The sequence below is a fragment of the Trichoplusia ni genome, unplaced genomic scaffold (genome assembly GCF_003590095.1).
Source record: "Trichoplusia ni isolate ovarian cell line Hi5 unplaced genomic scaffold, tn1 tig00000119, whole genome shotgun sequence".
NCBI classification, from domain to species: Eukaryota; Metazoa; Arthropoda; class Insecta; order Lepidoptera; family Noctuidae; genus Trichoplusia; species Trichoplusia ni.
In genome coordinates this window covers 125228-142442 of record NW_020799984.1, presented here as the reverse complement: position 1 = coordinate 142442, position 17215 = coordinate 125228, and the positions used below count along the sequence as shown (strand labels likewise).

General features: G+C 34.4%; 1 protein-coding gene across 4 annotated transcripts in view; it reads left to right on the top strand.

The window, feature by feature from the left end:
• The first annotated feature begins 269 nt into the window (after positions 1–269).
• The window catches only part of LOC113506912 (TBC1 domain family member 24), an 82496-nt gene continuing 65550 nt past the window's right edge, over positions 270–17215 (top strand). Inside the window, exons 1-2 of one of the 4 annotated variants that reach the window (XM_026889761.1) lie at positions 270–751; positions 1121–1417. In XM_026889761.1, the coding sequence (XP_026745562.1) occupies positions 1306–1417 (112 nt within the window). In that variant the 5' untranslated portion in view covers positions 270–751; positions 1121–1305. Of the gene's footprint in view, positions 752–901; positions 963–1120; positions 1418–10608; positions 10789–17215 lie in introns of those variants that run through there. The other 3 variants (XM_026889758.1, XM_026889759.1, XM_026889760.1) reach the window with 3 other exon arrangements.

Here is a 17215-nt window from a genome sequence, read left to right as displayed (position 1 = left end):
TAATTGTAAGACAAATTAAATTAAATATTTACAATCTAAATTCGTTTGCAATGGCTGCTGCTCGAGAATTTTTAATCATTATTTTTTATTTTATAAGTATTCGAAGCTTGGTCAACGCCATTTATCAAATTATTAGGCAGGACCCCATTATAACTTCTTCCAAACAAAAAAATATTTATGGCAAAGTCAGGTAAAGTAGGCAGTTTACTTTCACCGACGAGCGGCCTGTCTGCTTGCAGGTTATTTAGTCTATGCTCTTCCTGTTCGATGGTCCGACGGGCGTGCGACAAGAGAGAGAATCGCGTTCTCAACTTCTCGCAAATCGTGGATATTGCGGACGTGCGATCTCATACTACGAACGGGATTTTTTCCCATAAAACGAAAAATAAACTCTTAACACACCATTTTCCACACAATCGTGTTTTACCGCATTAAAACGAAAACGACTTTCACCGGATACATCGATAATTTGATTAAAAAGCAAGGGGGCTCGCAAATTATCCCACATAATATTGAATTTATACCACAATGTATCCGTGCGTTTGGTCAGTTACCGATATATCTGTGTGATGTACTGTGTTGTTCGTTTAAGTGACAAAGCAAAAGCGTTGGCTCCCATTCGAGACTATTATCCTATTCGTGATTCCGTTGGGCCGGGAACTGGCCACTTGGTTTAGTCGCCGCGGGGACTCCAAAGCGGTAAATACGGAGGCGCAGATCCTGCTTCGCATCATTTATCGTCAGGATTGCGGTGAGTACGGTGCCGACGCGCTCCACACACAGTCTCATACAATTATTACGAGCTCAGATCGAGGCGAGTTTTGAATTTTCGTACTTGGCATCTGACATTGAAGTCAGCCCGATCAGGTGCCCGTATGTCTTAAAATAGCTATAAAATGTCAAGTCTGGTCTGGCACCGTAGCAATCAGCTGATCTGTAGCGTTTTAATTATAACGAATTAGGTAACTAATTGTTTCTTGAGACTCGCTAAGATTTCGTTATCGGCGCGTTCATAATCGCTCGATTATTATAAAATTGATAGTGTTATCTCTGAGATAGTGTTACATATATTAGCAGTCTTGACACATATCCAGTGATTTGAACTCTGTCCTTTTTGCAGATTTAAAAATGGTGCAGCAAGATTTGACTTAGGCAAGTCGGACTCATATGTTGAAGCGGTAGTCGGGAATGGCTCGGGGTGGCTCACGGGTGTGAGCTCCGAGAGAGCTAGGGACACTCGGCAGTCAAGTGTAGTGTTGTGCAGTGTCTAGTCATAGTGTGTGTGTGAGTGACGGTGGAGCCGGGATGCCCTCCGTGATGTTGTCAGCCGTGCTTGAAGAGGAGCCCGACTTGTATGAGGCGTTCCCCCCTCATGTAGACCCCACCGGTATCACTATCCTCACTGATAGTCCTCCAGGTGAGACACTTCATTTATTTTACTAAAACAAGTTAATATAAGTTTTATTTTCAATAATATTTGGTTGAAATTTATTAAATACTGCTTTTTTCCAGCATGATCTTTTGAGAAGGTACTTATATAATGTATGAAGGTCACAATCACATCCAAACTTCTTGTTAACAGTTAGTTATGCTGTAATAAATTATTTTATTTATTAAACATCCTAAAAAGATAGTTTTACAGTATTATCATAAATGATATGGTTATTGAAATCTGTAATTAATAATGTTTATCAATAGATAAAATATGATTATTATCACTGATTGCAAAAGGTGTGGAATTTTACAATAAAATTGTTTGTAAAAACAACTTTGTGTAGGTAAAAAAAAGATAATGTGTCTATGTTCACAATTGAAAGCAGTTAAACAGTTAAGGCAGAATACAAAATTGTTTTTGTCTTATGGACACTGAAACAATAATTGGTTATTTTTGTTCGTCTTGTTGTGTTGGCAATAGGAAATTTACCAAACTACTACCAAGTCAATGTATTTGTTCATATTGTTAGATGCTAAAAAATACATAAGCCATGCTAATAAATATTTCAGCTGACACCAAGTAAATTATGTTAACACACAAAGCTTCCTTTTTGCACACCTGTGTTTATTTATGACACATGTTTTTTTTTTCATATTTGGCCTTGATTTTGTTCAGCCGACAAATAATCCAGATTAATTTTTTGACTTATGAGTATGCATTAAAAATAATTTCCATTTATTGTATCATTATATTGGATAATTAATATTTTCCTTATTAAGCCTTTAAGATTAAATAATAACGCCAGGATTAGTGACAAGTTTTCACCCTAATTTTGCAATCAAGTGAGCAGACAGATAAACATATTGTTATTATTAATTTCCTTATCTGAGTCATTTATTCATCTGTGACTCAACAGGAGTCTTATCACCGAAAAAGGCCTGTCACCTTGGCTTTTGGAAAAGGCAATGACCAAAGTTACTTTAGAACTATACAAAATATTCGATGCATTGTAGAAATATCACACGATAACATTTTAATGAACAAAGTCAAAAATCTTCCACCTAAAAATAATTTCGAAAATTTTGCAGTCGAAGAAAGCGTATGTAAATTTCTTTCCTGGCTTCATAGAGCGTTTAAAACTCCGAATCGGCAAATTGTGCCAACATACAATCGTTATATAAAAACCTTCAAATATAAAGAATATGGCGGCCTAATCAAAAAAGATCGACCAACGAACCTCTTTACGGCCGCAACTTTTTACAACCACATACATTGCGTGATAAACTATTATAATTTCTGTTGCTATTAATTATGTGCTTAAAGAAACATTTCAAGGAACGGAAACTGGTGCGTACAACGCAAATTAATTGATTGAAATAAAAAGAAATGAGAGACAGAACAACTTTTCTCAAAACTCTTAAATTGCCGTAGATTTATTTCGAGTCGATTATAATCATCTACTATACTAAAGATGTGTGTTCAAAGATTTTATTCAACGTTTTGCTAATGAAAAAACATTGAGGTGCTGAGAACAGAGCTACATTTCGGCCTCAGGGTGAACATCTGTCTTCGTTAAGATATTAGTTTTGAGCCCCAAGCTAAATAGTTATGTTTTAATTAGTCTGTTGTCAGTTGCGGGATTTATTACGGTTGAATACTAACACCCAATAATTCCAAGGCTTTCAAACAGGTTAAAACCTGGAATTACACTGGGACAGTTCCTAAATAGGGTACATTTTGTAGGTTCGGAAACTAAGATCCCTTTAACCTCAACCCTCTTAAAACATGTCATGGTTTTGAAAAAGATGACAAAAATGCTTATAACATCACGAACAATAAATTTATTAGTATATAAACGAAAAATATAAGCTATGTTTCCTAGTTGATAGATTGACGTTTTTCAAATATTGATTATTAACAACTTACCCGAAATTTTTAAGTCTACTCAATAGTAAGCATACAATTACCGATGCACAGTACACTGAAATTATCGATGACACGACTTGTTTCGGTATTTTCCTCCTCAAAAAGGATAAAACATAATTTTTATGCATGCACCAGAAGACTGTACTGTGGAAACAAGTTTTGGGATTAAAAAGAACTGGTTTCCTTAAATTGAATGATAATAATAAAATTAAATGTCTGTACGTACCTTATATCGTAAACAATGGTACCTATTGGGGAATCCTTAAATTGCTTTTCATGCATTATTTTAACGCTGAGTTCGAAGAAACGCCATGTTGCCGGATGAGGGAACAATTTAGGAAAGCAAAAAACAACGTTACAAGCCTCCTAGACAAAGGATAGCACCAAGGGTTTTCTAGAAGATAAAAATTCAGAATATTTCTAAGAAGGCATAGGCAATGCCTTTGAAATGATTCCAAAGTTTTCGATCGTCTTCCATATCTAGTCCTTTGCCATTGACGGTATGTTCATTGACTTCATGTTTCCCCACAGTTGGCGAGTTTCCCTGAATGAGTTTAATGCTCAGAGCATTGTTTGCGAAACAGAGGCTTGTTGTGCATTGCGCTGTCTAAACACTCTTATCCGTAACAATAGTGACTTAACATTTGCGAGTGGTGTTCATGTTAGCGTCGCGGCCAGTTCTATGTATCATCAAGGTTTGTATACGTTCAATATAAACGTAGTAGTTACTAGACTAAATTGAATCCCAGTTACAGATTCATGGTGAACAGACTAAAAAGTTTCCAGATGAGCGTCAAAGTGAGGTTTCCTTGGACGATGGAACACGATGTTTGTATAAACATACTAGGCGGATCAATGCCGTAAAAATATTGGGATCGAACCCCAGCGCTTTGCCACCGCGCCAATTACATCGTCAGTAGCCTGTGTATAAAAATAAACAAGCAGTGTTATTTGGAATGTTTGCAACGTCATAGTAGTAAAATACCGTTCCGTTTGCTTACGGAGTGTTTGTTCTTGTCCATTGGTCAGAGTGGTCCTTTTATAATGGCTTGTTGTCTAGGTCCTAATGCTCTCCATCTCTTGGTCTTTTAGGATCAAACCCTAACTCCACAGCAGTTTCTTCACTCCGTTAAAAGATTTTAGTATTTTCGGGTAACGTGAATTCTGTTCGGTACCCGGGTAACGCAATTGGTAAAGGGTCGTGAAGAACCTTACCCCTTTATACATATAAAATAAAAAAGGGGGTAAAATAAAAAGGAAATGGGCCATAAATTATGAAGATTTGCTTCGCTTCATTCGTATACACGAAATACTTTGAAGATTCGTTCCATAGTCGTTTTTATGGAGAATAATGCAGAACAAAAGTCGTAAAGATTTCCCTTTTACATTTTTAAATCAATATTTTGTTTCCGTCGTAGTGTTTACCTTCGAGATAACGCGATTAGTAATGATATTTGCAATTCTATGGATGGACAATACGTGTCATATTTATTACTATTTCAGTTTTTGGGCACTGGATGTTTTTTGAAATGCCCTCGTTTTTTACCCTAGGCCTTACCATCTAATATAAAAAAATCACTTCCTGAGAGCACTGAATCATGAGGACCATAAGAGCACAACCATACTTGTTCTAACTGACTGACATCATGCGAATTTATAACGTTTATTGCCATCCCATGAATACGTAATTGACTTATTGTAATTTTTCGAATGTTAAAACAATTTCGTACAGGTTTTTGTTAAATTCCGCCAGTTGTACATAACATACGAGAGGAGAAAGTTCTTTCTAATGAATAATAAGTTTAATGACTGTAATTTATTCAGCCTCAGATCGAGATTGGATGCAACTGTTTATATGTGTGTTGCCAATAGAAAGAATTAAGCTGAATTGTCTAAACAATTTATATAGACAGAGTTTTTGTATATTTATAAGAGATTTAATGGAATCTAGATTGGTTTTATTGCATTTTCATTAAAGTATCTTGTCTAGTCTAACAACATCTTAGAAATAACATCGTTTATATACATTCACATTGTTCCTTTAACATTATTTTTTTTTATTTGTTCTGTAATATAATCACCAACCTGAATTCCTTATTCTTTTGGGTCAGAATTTAATGTTCCGTCACTTTTTTTCTTTTCTCCGTTTACATTTCTTTGAAATCGATTATTGTTTCTTGTTGTTCTCATTCAAACTTATATTAAACATTGATTTGTTCTGCTAACGCGCTACAGCTATAGATGGTCCTTTCAACTACAATGAACGATCGTGAGAGAATATTTCCGTAATCACTTTTGTCAATCAACTACAATTGGGCAGTTAGTACAGTTACAAACCGCTGTCTGGCCAATATTTTACTATTCTTCTTTAATTGACAAACGATCAGTCATCGGCGTAGTTGCTTTGTATCGTTACTGTAGCTCACTCATATAGTTTTGCCCCATTTTTTCTCGTAACGACTAAAAAACGTGCACTTGTTCATGGTTGTACTGGATTGTAGAATCAAGTGCTACTGCACTACGAAAAATATAAAATTTAGAGTAGAAATGGATAATAGGCTGTCATTTGAAAAGAAAATGCTTTAAAGCGGTAGCCATACAAGTGCGTAGAGCCCTGGCCACTTACCATGGAACTGAACACCTGGATATGCACTGTGGACTTGCAAACTGTGCATTTAAAGGCATCGTATTAAAGATCTAGTCAGAATCGTAAAATGAACGGCATTGAAGGTGACATAATATCCATATTTAACGGTATATTAAATGTGCCCATAAAATGTGTTAGGTCACTATTGTCTTGAATATCATTCTGAAGGTTTTTAGTACTGTTTAGTTCTTATTCGTTAGTCTGGGTTTTGCCGGAACGTTCCCAATCTGGGTACGCCCCCGAACGGTACGCACCTACGCGCTTCTTTTGATTTTCGTACCGGAAAAGGACATAGGACCTTAACGGCAAATCTGAGTAGTTTTTGGGTTTTTTTAAAAAAGGAGATTAAAATTTCTAGTTTCCTCTTATTTATCCACGCGTGCAATCGATAATCAACAAAATAAATTGTCTCCAGAACATACGACGCGTCTACGCATAAATTAGGCCTCATATCACACAGTTATCACTAGAATATTCTATTTTAAACAATATGTTATATTAGTATTCAAGAGATATCTAGGTCGGGACACAATGTTTGCTATCAATGGCTGGCAAACTATTCTCATCTTAGTAATGATCTTTATCAGTGAGGAAATCTAAGCCAGTGATAACGAGCATATCTTAAGTACTCATGATAAGATATTCTGTACCAGTTTATAGTTTTCTTAAGTATTGTTATCTGGATTAATACGCGGAAGGATCTTTCACTATTAAAATATAATTTTTTGAACGCGCCTTTCGCCGTAATTGGGTATTGATAGAAAAAAATACATTACCAATTCATTGTATACGATTTTTTTAATGGTAGCTCCTGTTTTATAAGAATTATGATTTTTGAAATAACCTCTGTCTAGAATAACATTATATTATGCAAAAAAATGTGGTTATAAAAGTCTCAAGATTGTATTCACTGCGTAAAATATTATTCTTATATAAAATAACAATGTGTTATGGTTCTTTATACAGTTATATAACTAAATACATATTATTATTATATCTAGCTCATTGTTTCCTGACCATTAATAATACAACAAAAACATTCATGACCTGGTTTGCACCATTAGAATTTTGTAATGGCGTATAAATGAATAATATACGTTTGAACACAATTTCATATTTTATTACTTCTTAATGTACTTATATTGTAAAGTAAATGCTATAACTGTATCTCGCGAGTCTACTCTTTTTAAAGTAGTTTAGCAATAGGCAAAATGTATTTTTTGTCGTACTTTCGAAACTATTCCTTATTGCCTAAGTTTCATAAAAATAACACAGTGTTTTTAATGAAACCTTTTTTTTAATTATAAGGTTTGCATTAATCAAAACTAGTGTAATAATACGTAAAGAACAAAATGTAAGCAGTAACAACGTAGTACAACCGCGTGTTGTTGTATCAGCGAAAAGGTGCGACGATGGTCCGATTCCATGCGTCTGCGCATGGTGGGGGTAACACGCCACCTGGCGAAAGTACATACACCCTAATTGGTCTGATGTTTTTGTTCTCATTCATTCAAATAACAACGGTTTAGTTTTTGATGTTTATTTAATATTTATTTTTTGGCATTGGACAAAATACTACAACAATAAAATATTCTAGTATTTAGGTTTATTTTATTTAACACAATCGTGCCAAGAAAGACAAATTATGAGTGAGTTGTTGAAACAAAGTCGGTTTAACCACCTTTAATAACGATTAACTGACCTTCGAAGGTCTTAACCTAACCTAACAAGTTTTACAGTGTCTGCAATAAGAAGAATAACTTCAACATATTGATAGCAGTACTTGTGGTCACAAGACACAAACGTGAGTGTTGAAACTAAACGTGACATTCTACAATTTGTCGACGTAGGGATATCTTAGTCACAGTAGTTGCATAGTGGCAATATAAAAAAAAAAATGTCTATACCTACGTATTTTATTTAAATTCTTGAATGGCAACCATGTTTACTATTTTCCATTTGAGAAAGATATTCACACACATATGAAGATTGCTGAACAACATGTAGGTACAGAATACACACATAGGTGCAAATAACTATCAATGATACGGATCTCAAGAACTATGACTAACGGCCGCTTTCTATATTCGATCCCGAATCTAAGATTCCGATCAATCCAGATTTTACTCAATCCCTTGATTGAGCTTGAATCTGCATTTCATTAATCGATCTCGTCTCGAAATCCATCGAAAAAAAACGGATAGATCGCCCTGCTAAACGTTTTGTTTTACGCATGTGCAGAAAAAGTAATTCAGCGATTATTAATGAGTAAAATGGTGACTTTTTTCTTAAAGCTTATCTATTTTATGTATAATCACTAGAAAGTGCACAAAATACAAAAATAAATGATTGGGAAGTCGTAGCGGTAAAATTCTGTAATTCTACCTCAAGATTAGAAAAAGCATAAACGACAATAAACGTTTATTGACCAGCAACGGAACGTCAGTCAATCGAAAAGTTGTCAGTCAGTTTGACATTAACATAATATATTTTAAAATCGCAAGTTTATTTGTTGTTTGTTTTTCCGATGTCTCAGTTATAGAATAGAATACAGCGGCAATATTCGAACGCGTTCAGAATAAGTTCACGCGCCATCTGTACAAGAAACTGTATGGGGTGTATCCGTTCTACCTACTCATGGATCCCACTCTGTTTGTTCTGAGCATGGTTGGCAATGATCAACTGTATATGAGACGGGAGTTTGCACTGGTCGTCTTCTTGGTGAAGGTGCTTCGTGGAGTGGAGAATCACCCGGAAGTATTGCAGCGCTTGAGCGTGTCCGGTACACACCGCTTCTTGTGGCGGCGGCGAAGCCCGCACCTACAGCGAGAACAAATTTGCTCGCCAAAGCACCTCTTACAAGAGCTCTCCACACCACCAACTTCTTCAAAATCAGACTGACGTGTTTATGTGTTTTTAATAATGTAATGTGTTGCAATTTTTGTTTAGTTTAAGTTCTAAGTTGTCGCATTAGGGTAAACCCTGTAATGATACTTCATGGTTTTAAATAAATAAATCAAAACGAGAATATTATAATCGTTATCTATTGATTCCAGTATTACAGATATTGGTAAAAGTGTACTTAGTACACAAAAACTATAATACCGAAAGAAAAAAAGTTTAAGCGTCCGCTGGTCTTCAGCTTAAATCCTTGACCCCCGTTTACAAGTAAAGTGCAGAAAAAAAAACAGCCACTCGATACATCACAATCACAATTACAAATTTTGAGGACAGATTTTGTTTGTCGTCGCTGTCACTACTATCCCAGTCCGATAGCTGAGCTAATACTTCAAGATCGCTATCACTATCACTTGAAAATATTTCCATTTTCACAGATTTCTCAGTACAATCCGTAAAAAATTGGGGATCGCGATTATAGATCAAAAATGTCAAAAATCGATTTGTCAAAACCAGAGATCGGTTATAGAAAACGCATAACTGTCACTTTCATACAAATACCAATCTAAAATCTCGATCCGCCCTCCCAAAGATAGATTGAAGAAAAAGATCGACAAAACGATCCATGGATCGGTTATAGAAACACTAAAAGTTGGAAATGGATTCAAATGTCAATCTCGATCCGTAAATTAGGGATTGAGATCGAATATAGAAAGCGGCCGTTAGTGGGTAAAATTATTGTTTCGCACTAAGATAAAACAAACGATAAAGTTTAAAGCATTTCAGAATTTCCGTTTTACCGGATCTGTTACGTCTGCTTTTGGCCTACGTGACTCTGCTCACTGTCTATTCGTTTCTAAAAGAATTATTTTTGACTGTTAAGAGGAAGTCTTTTTATAATCTATCTAGTTCTGATAATCTAGTTCATTTCAACAATTTCATCATCATACACATAACTTACTTAAAGCAAACATTTGTCACGTATTCAAGTATGACCGATACTCAGGTTAACCGCTAATAAAACAAAAAAATATAGAGACAGTGTCAAAGAGAGAGTACCCTTTCAAATCTTCCCATGGAAATGATGACGTAACAAATTAAGATCGCAATGTCAGCGTGAGAAAGGCGGTATGGTATTTTATTGCATAACTTTGTGCAAGGCAGGGCCCATCCAGAGCATAAGAAGCCCTTGATATAAGATAGATGAATTCAAATTCGTATTGGAATAGGATTTAAATTTAAAGGCTTTCGGAGTTACCTCTGTGATTTAAAACGTGAGAATGTTACTGTGTGTCCAAAGTCCAAGTGAAAGATTCGGACTTTGTATCTTTTGCTGCCAGATCAATCTGATGAAATAGTTGTGGAATAGTGAAATACTATTTAAAATTGCATAAAATCGTTTAACCTTTGTTTCTTATTGAAAGAAGCATTTTCAAGGGATTTTCAAATTTTAGTTTTTTTAATACTTCTACGTATTTTACGCAACCAATATCGAAGTTACCTCATAAATGTATAATATAATTCTCAAGCGGTTTGCTTCCAGCTTAGTCACCGTTCGACTTAGCAGGCTATCAGTCAAGCCTCCTCATTGTTCATCAATTCGTTGCTAATTGTTTTAATTACACCCTTAGTGACCTAGTCCTTATCTGATCTATTGTTACGGATTTTTTAAATTAACATTCGAGAAGGCAATTATTCTTATCTTTCTAAGTAAAGTGATACGTGATTGAGTGTTGTGTTTGAACTTTGAGTCGTGTCTGTTATCAGATAAGGTTCATTGATGGTGTTTTTCGGTGGAATGTGACGTTTTGTCTAGTGATGACGTTGGTTCAGCAAGTTTGCAAGTCATCTCCCGTAGAGGGTGTCGTGGAATGGACGAAGAGTGAGTCTCGTTTTACCTTGTATGTGTTTACCGTTATTTAGGTTTTCACGAAAACCAATTATGCTTATACATACAACGCAAGCATATTACTGAGAGAGAAACTTTCTCTCTTTTTCCAGACTTTATATAGTTGCTAATCGAATACCGCTATATTAAATCACAGATGTTCGTCGATAGACAAGCGTCCTTGGAAAATAGAGTTAAGGGAGTCAATTATCGGATGTTAGAGCTGGCGTAATCTCATGTATGGCAGGCCTAAGTTCCAAGGTATCTATGACCCCGATCAAAACAAAAATAATTTGTTTCAGTTTTTCCTTTCGTTGTTTCTGGCAATTTTAATCACCTGAAAACAATTCAAAGAATCTTCCGTTTATTCAACACAATTATTTTTGTATACCCTTTGAGCTTCAACATAATGTCTCAAGGCAAATACGTTAATTTCTTTGAATCCTTCACGATGTTTATTTTGTAAACAATTAATAATTTGAAATGCAAAAGCTGTACTCGCAGGATTCACTCGTAGAAGTCGTACAATAAATCTTAATTTTGTTTCGACGTGATGCATCGGAATCGGTAGGAATTCCAGGTATGCGCGTGAGTCGATCTTGTTGAGAATTTTGGACGGTTATCAAAACGAAATATCTTCCTTCCTGATTTCTGAGATTCGGAACAATTCGCCTTGAATCATTATGTTGTGTGTTTATTTATACTTTTGGTTTTGTTAATGATTTTCTTCATGGTTAGATTATTTTGTTGTTGGTAGATATCGTTCGTGAGGTCTAACATGTTTTGTGTTAATTGGTAAGCATTTTCTGTTTTAAATAATTGATTTTATGGTTTTAATTGATACATATTTGATTTATTTCTAGGACGCTGTTTTGTACATTTTGAACGTAGATGCTTTTTGAAATTGTTGAGTGCAAATAAAAAATGAGTAATAGTCCTTTTTGTTTCCAACCTAATCCCTAAATGGTCTATAACTGTCGCATCTAGGTATCAAGAAAACAATTACACATATAATTTTATGGTTTAACAATTATTTAGAAGCGATTTACCTCAATGACAGTTAACAATCGTATTATTTATTGTTAATAAGTTGATACGTGTCTCATGTATTTTCTCGTATCTTATCCTTATACGCAACCTCTATCATCTTCATATCTCGTAGAACAAAAAGTAAATCAAGATCTATTTCATGTTTGTCATCATGTAACTGAAAAATACAAGGTACGATACATATATGTTATTAGAAAACCAAAGCATGGTAAAGAAGAGGCTCAAAACAGTATTTTTATGGTTATGGATGCGTGACATCGCATAACACAGCGTATAGCAGCATCTCTTTCCAACGACAGTAATAACCTTACTTTAAGAGGTGGTAGGGCCAATGTTAGGCCCTCTTAACTCCAAAATATTAATTGCATCTGTATTCGCTAACCCGCAAGTGAGCCACCCTGGCGTGGGGTTAATATTTTTTCCTCTTAACTTATAAGCTAAGAATTTGTATGTAACCTTTTTAAGAAGCCGACCTATCAAATTCTTTTTCCCTCTTTATTTTCTGAAAACCCCTTCTATTCTTTCTTGATGGCAACTGTAAATAACAACAACAGTATCATCCTGTTAATTATTCTGTTGATATCATAATAATCTTAACGAATGTGTTCATTTTTCCTTATAACACCTACTCAGTCTCATCCATGTAAGAAATAAATTCCGTAAGTACTTTTTACCTTAAAATCTTCGTCCTTTGAAGCTAATCGAGGCTCACCAGAGAAGAATAGGTTTGCTTGACAAAAGAGGAACGACGAATATGCAATCAGATTGGTTAATATTTCTGCTGTTCCTCCGTCTACTCCGCTTTCATATAAATACTGCATCAAAAACTCAATAGTTTAAATATCACCAAGTAGTGCGTCATTTGCGTCAGATTAAGGAAAAGCCGTTACGTCCTCCTGTGATTAATTGTACAGTGACACACAACTGATAATAGGTATCTACGTCATTTGGAAATGGCGACCAAAATACTGTCTATAAATTTTCGAGGATATATTTTACTCTATTTTATCATGCTTATACTCGAGTTTGAAAACGTTGGATTCTGAACTGCTGGGATTCATGGTTTTCTTTCACTTAGCAAGAGTAATAAGGGACGGATAGATGTCTAAAAACTTTTAAGGTTAATTGCGTATTAATCGAGGTTTTGTTTAACAAATTCATGTCGTTAAGTATTTATTTTGCAGTGATGTGTCAGACCTGGGTAATCCCCTAAAGGGCGTATTCAGTATTTTTTGTACTAGGTTTGATTCTAATGGAATTATCACGGATTTATTTTTTTATCGCAGATTTATTCCATTGCAGACCTTGCGCCCCCGACTTTAGATGTTTTTCTTTCATGTAGCCTAAAAGTTGTGGTCGTTGGTCAATTCTTGTAATCGAAACTCGTTTAGATATAAGTTTACGTAGTACACACAACATTCAACATTCTTATCATTAGATAGCAATTGTTTTAACACTGACGACACAAATATGATGACTCAAAGAAGCGAAATTGTCGAAACCAACTAATAAACGACGAATATATGTATACAACATCAGCTACTTGAATACTACAAGTATGAAATAAAATTTCACATGGAATATAAGTAAAGGAATAATTTCAAGCACGCCTAATGTAGTTATGTCCATCAACAGACATTAAATAGATTATCACGATGCTACTGTATTCGGTATCACACTGTAAATTGTCTGATCACGACAATACTGACTTTTTATCTGCGTATCACGTAAGTTATCTTCTTATTGTGAGTTAAGTAAATCTTAGATTGTTATCATTTTGGATTTAACATGACAGCTTGTTTCCAAAGTCTAAAAAATTATCAGATTATACGCTTATCAATGGTCATCTTAACTTTGCTAAATAGTAGCACTAATGTCATCACTCGTCAGTCATCACAAAGTTACATAATAGCTTCTTTAATAATCTAAAAAATAAAAAGTTACATAATAGCTTCTTTAATAATCTAAAAAATAAAAATCTTGTTCCTGAATCGGTATACTTACTAATTACAGTAATTACCTCCTTGTCTAAAATTAAGAATAAAAGCAAGGACAATTTTAATCATAAACGACATCCAAATAATGTAAAATTAACTATTAAAAAAAATAGTACATCTTGATACTTTAACACCCCTGTGTCAGAAGAAGGGTATTTTGTATAAGAGCTTCTTCGAGCACTAATACGCGCTTAAGCACGTGTCCCAGTTTTCCACTTTATAAGTTTTCTCTACAGGCACGGGTAAAGTTTGAAATTTCATATTAATATCGAAACTAGCTCGCTTAAAGTTCCTACACAAGCGATACATTGAGTTCAACTCTAAAGGCACGCCTCAGCTCATTTAAGGCTGCCCTAACGTATAATGTTGCCTTGTGCTCTAAGCTTAGGGCTGCCAAAAGGCGAAGTTAAAAAATTAAAAAAGAAAAAAAATGAACAAAATGGAAATGAATTCATGAACAGATATATCAATAGTGTGTTAGCTAATAAATAAAATATTGTAAATCGTGTGTGTATGTATAACATAAATGTTATCTTAACACTAGTATTACAATTCCTGATTAAATAATCGCGTGCATGCAGATGCTAGATAACGTTACAAACGTCGGATAAAATGTTAAAACAACATGCGACTGAGTTTCGCCGGCGCGCGGACGAAAACAAAATAATAAACATTAGGTAAGTAAGTAACGCCATCTGTCAATGATTATGCCAAGTCTTTGTAAACATCGGATAGATTTAATTGCATCGGATCTCATCCGACCTCTGTAGATGTCAGTCGTGAGTTGCTTACTAGTAATCGTGTTATTTTAATCTAGGGCTGTCGCTTCACACGTTATTATATACTTACTGTTTTATTTATTCAACTTTTTAGGCATGTATTTTTTGTAGACTCGATGCCACTGCGCATTTTTGTGTTGTATTTTTTTTGTGGCTGTTTTAATGATTACTTTTTTGTTTGTATTATTGAATGTTTTTTTCTACTAAATCTCTGCCAACTTTTTTTATTCACTTATGAACTTTTTGCCACGTATAGTTTTGAGCCAGTGTGAACTGCTATTTTGCTCTCTTGGCTTGTCTTGGCACGTAAACAGGTAGATCAATGTTAGTATTATTATGACTAGTTTTGAACCACATCCAGGTACAGTTTAATTATAGTAAATTTATTACAAGAAAACTGAAGTAGCGTAGTTCATACTTCATCCACACATAAATGTAAAGAATTACATAAATATCCTTATGTAAACTTGTAAATTATTGAATTAGTAAATATCAGACTGGAAGGTGCCAAGTTTGTTAATAAATTAACATATTCAATGCGCAAGCGCCGATACACTATTCGTTTGACGTCGGCGCAGCGGTGTGACGTCATACTCTCACGGATTAAAAGATTAACAATTTTATTATGATTTATTTGCATGCATATATGCCTTATTAAGATTATTTTAACGATAATGCGCAATCATATACATTAAAACGAATCACGTAACGTGCTATCGGACGAAGAAACAACAGAAGGCCACTTAAGTCTAGCACATTAGTTAGCCGTCAGATCTAAATCTAAGACATTTTCATGTTTTAAACTGAGAAAAAAAAAGAAGAAGTGTGATACGTTCCTAATAATGTAAAGGATTCACTTTAAAATAATATCAAGAAAATATTTACACGAATCTCAGCTTAATTATATTAATTACGCAATAAAACAATATTTATGTGTAAAATTAAGTGTGTTTGTTAATCATAGATAATTTTGCGGGAAAACTCTAACGTTAATTACTTTAATTGTCGTATAGAATGCAATGTCTTAATTCATCAAAAATATTTAATAACCCGCGAAACAAGTTCCTGACATTAAAAATTATATTTGAATATACAAAATAAATAAAATTTCAGTATTGTAGAAATAATACGGGAGCACCATGAAATACTTAAAAAATCTCTATCTGTTATGACCGTAACTAATTGATTACCTAACAGTATCGTTTAGTAAATTTCACTAAATTGTTACACACCTGAAAAAATGTTTGCCCAGTGGTTGACAGCCCTGCATGAGTACGTATACGTTTGTAAACAGATGCTCGGTGGTTTGCACAATCTTAAAATGTAAAAATACACGCGGTATACTCGCCGAGTGTTTTAGACACAAAGAATTGTTGCAAGTGAATAATTTTACGTTTACAATTTACATCTATACTAATATATAAAGCTGAAGAGTTTGTTTGTTTGTTTGAACGCGCTAATCTCATTATTTTATTTTCAATTATTTTTGTCTTGAATAGACCATTCATTGAAGAAGGCTTTAGGCAATAAACCATCACGCTGCTACTAATAGGAGCGAAGAGACAATGGAAAATGTGAAAATACAGGGCAGGTATAAATCATAACTTATATCTTCTACCCACGGGGACGAAGTCGCGGGCAACAGCTAGTATATTATATTACTAGTCGCAGCGTGATGGTTTATAGCCTAAAGCCTTCCTCGATGAATGGTCTATTCAACACAAAAAAGATTTTTCAATTTGGACCAGTAGTTCCTGAGATTAGCGCTTTCAAACAAACAAACTGTTCAGCTTTATATATTAGTAGATATAGATATTATATTATATTAAGTATAGATATTATATTAAGGGGAATCCCTTTAGTAGATCAGGTCTGAAATGTAAAGTAATTCGTGACAACAGATGTTTGATCAAATTCGAAATTCATGTTACTTTTATAAACCTTTGTAGAGTACTGAACTTTATAAAAAATAAATCTTACAACTTTCACACAGTCTAGTCTCAAACTAAGCAAAGCTTGTGTTATGAGTACTAGGTAACTGACAGCATAATATTTTTTAAATACATACATTATATAGATTAATTGCACCCAGACACAGAAATGACAAACAAATGATCGTACTCGTCACAAAAACATTTCTCTTGAGGTGGGAATCGAACCATAGGTGTTTTAATTGCAGGACCTTTAATCTTATAAAACAAAAATACAAACAAATATTTCTAAGAATTTGTAAAGAATATGTCTGTAGGTACTTGAAAAGATTTTCAATTTTGAACGTCGTCAGAAACTCAGGCTGCTCCAATATCCGCCGATCATGTTCACCATCCGTTTAATTCTCGGGCTTTTGAAGTTATATTATAAACATTTCTCCATTTATGATATCTTTGATTTTGTACAGAGGATGTCATTAAATTCTAAAATATATATGCCCTGGCTACTCCAACGCCAGTAACCAAAATGAAGATGAAAAAGAATGGAAGGCGTGTACACTCAATTACTGGTTTGCGGCCGTATCATTAGTTCTCTTGCTAATGCGACACCAATAGATACAAAAAATAATTATCAAAATCTTTATTTGGACTTTGTATATGGTAA